This window comes from Pyxicephalus adspersus, chromosome 6 (genome assembly GCF_032062135.1).
Source record: "Pyxicephalus adspersus chromosome 6, UCB_Pads_2.0, whole genome shotgun sequence".
NCBI lineage: Eukaryota > Metazoa > Chordata > Amphibia > Anura > Pyxicephalidae > Pyxicephalus > Pyxicephalus adspersus.
The window spans coordinates 59,133,045-59,140,540 of NC_092863.1; the positions used below are offsets into that span (position 1 = coordinate 59,133,045).

Consider the following 7,496-nt stretch of genomic DNA (forward strand, 5'->3'; position numbering starts at 1 on the left):
AATGATCACAAAGAACAAGGGGCGAAAAACAAAGCTGAAAAACCTGACAGAAGTTCTCACATTTCTTCACTCTGACCGCTATCCTGACGGATTCTAACTGTCCCCATTCTATGTAAAATTAAAAAGAAAATATGTAAAAGTTAGTTTTATATCTTGTTCGTTCCTGTCCAGTCTTGGGTATGATTTCCCATGACATAGCTGTACGACCCCAATAATTCTGGGAAAAAAAAAAAAAAAAAAGCTATAACCTCTTAGATTGTAAGCTCTTTGGGACAGGGTTCTCTCTTCCTCCTGTGTCACTGTCTGTATCTCATTTGCAATCCCCATTTAATGTACAGCGCTGCATAATATGTTGACACTATATAAATACTGTTTATTTTTATTATTATTATTAGAAGTAATAATAATAATAATAATAATAATAATAATAACCAACAACAATTACAAGAAAGCCAAAATACCAACAAATAGTCTAGAAAATTAAAAAAAGAACACATTTTAATTTCAGAAAGCATAGTGTCAAAAATATTTTTTTAATAACTGTACATAACTGTGTAGTCAACTGAAATATCCAACGTCTCAAAGTGAACCCACACCCAAAATATGCCCAATACATTATTTACATATTCGGGATAAACATTCAAGCAATAAGATACATTTCTCTCTAAATCTACAGGTAGTGCAGAGAAATTAAATTTTAGTTCACAACAGAAAAATTGAAATGACAGCTCTTTATGGGGAGCAGATCTTGGCAGCCTGACAGCCCATTAGTGTGTACATGAAGCAACCAAGCACACACTAATGATTGAAACTGGAATTCTCAGTCTTTGCCGTGACCTTCAGTGATAAATTACACCTTACATACAGCAAGAGAGCTCAGAGATGACTTCTTCTGAAGATCTTTTATCATCAGTAAAAATATGTAAAGAGTTCAAAGTTCATAGTTTAGGCATAGGTACATTTTGAGACCACACAAAAAAAAATTCAAGGTATTCAAAAAACTGAATAAAATATGAACACAAAATCAAAACAGCTCTGCAAAAAGTACATATTCTACAACCTCTGCTTCAAGCAAGAATTCCCAAATTAGAATACTGGATTAACAATCTGTCAGTTCAAAGAGTAAGATTCCAAGAAGCCATCAAGTAACACAAAGCTCCTGTTCTGGAACTCCTCTACTTTTGAAGAGCCCATATTTCCACAAAAAAATGGCAATTAGGAACTTTCCACAGAGAAATGTAGGAATCTGTGCATCAACATTTAGTCCAAACATTTACGGTTGGCAAAGTTCCTTAAAAAATCTTCAGCTTCAACTTTTGAGCTGAAATTATTACCACAGACAAAAAAAAAGAAACAGCTAGTTCTAGCTAAGTTCCATTTCTTCCTCTTCTCTGCCCCACATAGGGTCAATATTACAGTCTAAATTCAAAGTCTGTGGCTTGTCTGTCTCCAGTGGCTCTACTTGTCTGAGGAATGGCATTTCAGGAGCAACTTGTGTGGATGCCGTAGTTTCATCATCATCATGGCGACTGCTAAAGCTTTGAAGTTTATCGATAAGAAATTCTGGTTGGGGTTTCCACAGGACAATCTCCATAGATGGACGATTCCTACAACACAAATACAACAAATTCAATATCTTAAGGAAAAAAAAAAAAACATTACTTTTATGCTTTACAGTTCTATCCAGTGCTGCTAATCTGCGCATGTAGTTTTTTTTTTGTTTTTTTTACAATAGAGGAAAGCCCCTTAAAGACAGAGGAGCAGCACACAAAAAAAAAATCACCTAGTCTAGATAACAATTAAAGACCACTAAATAGCAGGATAAACCCACACAGAACAGTACAATGTAAAACATGTAATGCTAAATGGTTCCCTTAACTAGACAGCCAGGGCTGTATATGAACATGGAAAAAGGTTTACACATCTGAAATGAAATAGGAATTTGTAAACAATACTATCATAACATGTATAGATGGTCATCAGGAAACAATAGTTTTGGAGATGGCGATTTTACAACCCTCTCACAATCAATGATGTGAACCAAACATGGTAATAAGGGGGTTAAAACGGGCTCTCAACAGCTTTCATTTCTTAAGCAAACAATCAGAAGGGATAAAATAATCTGGGCGCCTTTTATAGTCACCCAACCTGTTTTTCCGTGGTTGTTTATAATGTTATTAAGTACGGGGCACTGGGCAAGGCAATACATGTCATGTTGGCATTTTGTATGCCAGCCGATACTTGTTGAACCACCTGCACATTTCCCCACCTCCACTTTTTTTTTCATGCTACCTGGCTAAAAAACATTTCTAGGGAGAAAATTGTAGAACAAATATTAAAAACTTACATGGAATCTACAATCTTTTTGGTCAGGGATTCATCCAAACCTTTTTTCAAGCTTTCAACAAGTATATCCGACATTACAAGTGTGGGCAACCTGTCATCTTTACTGTCTTCTTCTTCATCATCATCCTCGTCAAGGACTAGCCTAAAAAATAAATAAATATAATTTTTGTTTCAAAAGGACCTTTAAAAATCACATAATCCTAACACACATGTTACCAAATATTGGAAGCAACACATTGGAAACAGTTTTTTCCCCCACTAGATTACTCATGCAGCTCAGGAACACGCAACTTAGGAAGTAATCATTTTACCACACAGGTAAAGTACCACAAGCTGCCCATTATATGTAATATTTCAGTAAAGGGGGAATCCTGAGAAGTGTCTCTGTCACATTATTCATCAGTAAATATTCTGTGTTTATGATTTTGTAAACACTGGTTACTCTGAAATATAAAATACTATGTGAGCCACTACTGTATGCATTTTCAGACGAGCGGTTTAAAGAATGGGCACACTGCTAGTAGTTTAATGCCTTGAACGTGTCTGTTCATTAATTGTAAAAGCAAATCTAAATCCAAAAGGAAAAATGGAACACATTTAGATACAGTAGCTGCATTAGTTTAGATTTTTTACTTTATGTTCACAATCCTGCCAGTGGAACAATTAATGCCCTAGAAAGCAACAGGATGTCAAAGAATATCAACAGGATGTCAAAGAATCCTTAATGACATAAATAGTATATTTTACCTGCTTTCAATGTCCCTAATCCTTCTAAGAGCAGCATCAGATTGAGATTCTATAGTGGTTTCCTCCATATCCTCCGGAAGAGGTGCTTGTATCTCAGGCGATGGTATACACAGTGATGGGGCTACAGCTGCTGGGGTGACATGTGGATGGCTGGGGCTCCAGCACGGCTGTGATGTATCTCCAGTATAGGTGGCTGGAGCTTGACTTTTTTCAAGAATGGGAGACTCACAGATCTTCCTCCTCTTTAATGGACAGCTAGAGGAAAAAAAGGATCTTAAACATTGCCCACATTACACTCAAACTCCCTCATGTCTTTTATGACTAAACATCATAAGAAAAACTTGGTGGTCACCACTGCTGGCCTCCAGTACAAAATGTGAGTTGACTAAACGTCAGGACATGTCCAGCCTAATTTCTGGTAATATAACCAGGCACCTTTATTATCAACTACAGAAATAAAAGCACAACACAATGTTACTTACTCAATGTCATCTTGATCATGTTTATGCTTCCTTCTTATTCGACCACCAGGCCTAAATGTAGAAGATAAAATTATTGTAAACTCTGTATGAGAAAACACAAAATTCCATTAACAATAAAACATGATGCAAACACAAATGAGTCTACATCTTACTGCCATGATAACTTTTTGTCCAACAAGTTGAATTACAAAAAAAGAAAATGCTATCCCAAGAACAGCAAGATCTATAATGTCCCCTGAAAGAAATCACTGCATATTGTAAACCCTTCCCTCTCTTCTAGTAGGAACTTTACCTATCTGGATTATCCTAGCTGTACGGGCAACTTATAGGAAACAATAAAATCAGTTTATAGATTGGTTGACTTAACATAAAATAACTGGCACACCCCTAAGATAGCTAACTTTACCAACAGCCAGGCTTATGGTATGGAAGGTGGCACCACCACAAAAGTGAGCTGTATATCAGACAGACAGAAAAAAAAAAAGATGCTAAGGCACCTGTTTTGCAAAGTAGGTTCCAGTGGGTAGTTCCAACCTCTCCCATTTAAGAGCTGCGGCACTTTTGGCTGCACAGCTGGCATTTGAAGATTTGTGCAGCGGCTAAAGGTGGCTACTGGCAGAGCAATTTGTCAATCCCCGGCATACATCAGTAGTTTTGCTGGAGCTGCATGTTTTTTCACCAAGTTGTGCAAAAACCCCTAAAGGTTTATTGCTTCACTATTACTACAGACATGCGAAGATATCCTTCTAATTTGGGTTTTCAGAAAGTTATAGCTTGATTTAGTACAGGTCAATTATCAAAAAATTTTTTCTGGTCTTCAAAAGATTCCAAAAATGTCTAAGCCAACATACTGGTGCATTTACAACAACGTGACTTGGTTTTGAGATCACAACATTAAAGTAACAGGGTTCAGGCAGCACATTGTAAGTCATCTCTTTCCTTTGTAAGATTTAGGGCTGGTACACAACTACAGATCTGCTGCCATTTTTGTACCAAAGGATTTTCCAGCTGGTAAAAATGTGTGCAATATTCTTGAACAATTATGTGCTGCGCTTTCCTGATTGTCTGGTACAATAGTAGAAGAGTAGCCGCTGTGTACAATCAATATTTACACCAGTCACCATTCATCAGGTTTACTAGCTATACTATAGTAAACACGGCACATTCCGACATGGCAGCATTTTGTCCCTTGGCTGCAATACAAACACATCAGTACTTCAAAATCACAGCACACTATCATGTACTTTCAACTGAATCATTATATCCAAACACTTTTCCAATTCAGGAGTGAAAAATTGGTTAACCAGCTGAAAGTACACTTTACCGGAAACATACTTCAGATACAATTATTTTCTCAGAAATCAATCTAAAGTAAAAAGCGTACCTGGAGAAATATATACAGCTTTTCTATGTGTTCATATTCTCAGTGTTTTATTTCCCCGCAGGCACAGACATTACCTGTATGACATTTGTTTTCACCAACAGGTTTAACCAAGGACCAAAAAGTTGAGCTTATGATAGGTATGCTTTAAAATCTACTTCAGACTTTTGGCAATATGAATATTTTATTAGCTTGGTGGTAATATCAGCCCATGTGTATTAGGTGTAAAAAAAAAAAGTAATTGTTCTGTAGACCAAGAAAAAGTGAGGAGTCCATGAGAGATGAAGAAAATGTGCCATGGACAGATAGAATAAAATACTTTTCATTGCATATTTAACACTCTAAAGGGAAGTAAATGATCATTGTTGGGGTTCACACACAGACTTTAGTTTGACCTTTACACTTACCCAGTACAAGCCTGAGATAAAACATGTGTCCTGTCAGGACTCTGCACCATCGGTAAAGCATTTCCCATTAACATGCCCAGACTTTCTTCTCCAGTTACAGGGTTTGTGAGAAATGAATTACACACATTGAAGCAAGAGCCATTATTGTTGAAGCTGCTATTAAGGGGAATACTGTTTATAAGGTTATGCTGATTTCCAGATGTATCGAGGAAAGGGGAGTTCACGTTGGTCCTCTGAAGAAACGAGCCTTGCTGTGGGTATTCCATCCTGCACAATGGTATTGCACTAAAAGCTCTGTCCACGGCAGCCATTCCAGCTCTTCCTTGTGAAAGAAAACACAAATGTTACAAAACAAAATCAAATCTAAAAAGGAATGAAAAAGAAAACATGATTGCTGAAGAAGACAGAAAACACATAACATCACAGACGCATATGCCATACGATAGGGAGTGCCCAGCTGTGCTGAAAGCCATGGCAATGCCACCAAGAAGTGAAGGCAAGTTAGGACACGAGTGAATGTGTTGGCCAATAATGCAGCGGCTGAACATTCTAGAAACATCTGGCAAACCTGCATGCTTGTGCCAATGGAGGAGAGAACACAATGCAGCCCTATCACACAGTGATCAGATGTGGACAATGATCCGCACTGACTGATGTCCCCTCACCAGGCTCAGCCAGAGGCAGGGAGACAACCACAGACCTCTGAGCACGCCGGATCCATCTGTGTGTGGCCAAGATGGGCTACAGATCTGTAATGTGTGGCGGCAATCAATGGAAACATTGTCCAATATGGATCTTCTGGTGGCCAGGTGTCTGAATATTACCACAGGCCTTAGATCAGGTATGTAGAAAGATCTGCAGAGCACACCTAGGAGCCAGGTGCCTGCACATTACCATGAATGTCAGACCATGCATGTAGGGAGATTTGTAGAGCTCACCTAGGAGCCAGGTGCCGCACATTACCATGGACCTGTGCATACAGAGAGCTGTGCAGGGCACCCTGGGAATGTGCAGGTCTTCTTTCCTCACAGGGTGAATTGGGGACACGTCGCGCATGCTGTCACGCAGCTGTTTACTATCAGAGCAGAGTACATGCGGAACAATAACAAGAGCCCACGTGTGCACGGAGTAGCACTCACCCGTCACTTGGAGGTCAGCTCTCTTCTCTCCGCTGGGGGGACTCTACACTTCCACACGATGCCCCCTGGCCAGGCCGCGCTCTCTCACCTCAGCTGTTCTCGGTCACACAAATGTCGCGCGCTGTTTCCCTCAGCCGCAGTTATCCATTGTTGGGCGGAGCTTGTGTTCTTCTAGAACACTCTCAATGTTTCCACTCGGCCACCATAGAAGAAGGCTTCTGTCTGAGGACAGCAGGAGGCGGGGCTTGGAGGCGCCGCTTGTTGCTGGGGAGCGAGCATGGAGGCGGAGCCTAGAGAGTGGTGTTTACATTCACCAACAACCCTGTAATGCGAATATGTGTGTGCTCGGCTTACATCAGAACAGATCCTCATGTCTTTTAGTTGCTGGGTAACAAAATAAATGTAATGTGTGTGAGCAGTCTAGTATAAGCTATGTGGAAACTTGAAGGGTAGACAACCCTTTTATGAAAAAATTCATTTATTTTTTTTTTTTTTTAAAGGAAGCTCCTCACCTTCGGACTTTATGCTGCAGCAATAAAGGAGCACAGAGGAATGGGAGCAGAGAGCCTCCTGGATACTCACATCTAAGGAGGCTTTGGCTGCTCCAATGTCCGCCATGCACAGAAAGAGCCTTGTTCCTATAATGGGGAAAATAAATCCATCCCAGCCTATGTCACGCATGCACAGTGAGATCAGCAATCTTCTTTCTCCATTTCTTGTGATCTGGTGACATAGCCAGAAGATGGCAGGGCCCGAGGGGTTTTTTCTGTGTCGGGATGAAAAAACTTTAATGAACAGTTCCATGAAAGTCTATGGAGGCTGATTTGTGGCCAAACTGCTCCTAGAAGTTACCTGAGTTCTTCTAGAATGCTCTCAATATTTCCACTCAGCTACCATAGAGGGAGGCTTCCGAACAGAAGCTCCCCTCATCACACGTACAGCTACAAGACTTTTCCAGTCCATTGATAAGACATGTATATGAGAAGACAACAAT

General features: G+C 39.7%; 1 protein-coding gene across 2 annotated transcripts; it reads right to left on the reverse strand.

The window, feature by feature from the left end:
* Positions 1 to 480: 480 nt before the first annotated feature.
* CCDC117 (coiled-coil domain containing 117) lies at positions 481 to 6,727 on the reverse strand. Of its 2 annotated transcripts, none has more exons than XM_072415980.1 (6): positions 6,503 to 6,727; positions 5,364 to 5,681; positions 3,576 to 3,626; positions 3,094 to 3,348; positions 2,348 to 2,488; positions 481 to 1,607 (listed from the first exon to the last, which is right to left on the reverse strand). In XM_072415980.1, exons 2-6 carry the CDS (start codon positions 5,672 to 5,674, stop codon positions 1,364 to 1,366), a joined length of 1,002 nt encoding a protein of 333 aa, XP_072272081.1. In that variant the 5' UTR covers positions 5,675 to 5,681; positions 6,503 to 6,727; the 3' UTR covers positions 481 to 1,363. The 2 variants fall into 2 exon arrangements, with proteins under 2 accessions (XP_072272081.1, XP_072272080.1); XM_072415979.1 differs by having other exon boundaries at positions 5,364 to 5,685.
* Positions 6,728 to 7,496: the final 769 nt, after the last annotated feature.

Bases quoted from the DNA above. Each gene is read 5' to 3' on its own strand.
- CCDC117 (XM_072415980.1), bottom strand. From the start codon at position 5,674: ATGGCTGCCGTGGACAGAGCTTTTAGTGCAATACCATTGTGCAGGATG. The intron at 3,349-3,575 runs GTAAGTAACATT...TTTTTCCTCTAG, and splicing joins CATGATCAAGATGACATTGA to CTGTCCATTAAAGAGGAGGA. The intron at 2,489-3,093 runs GTAAAATATACT...TTTATTTTTTAG, and splicing joins ATTAGGGACATTGAAAGCAG to GCTAGTCCTTGACGAGGATG.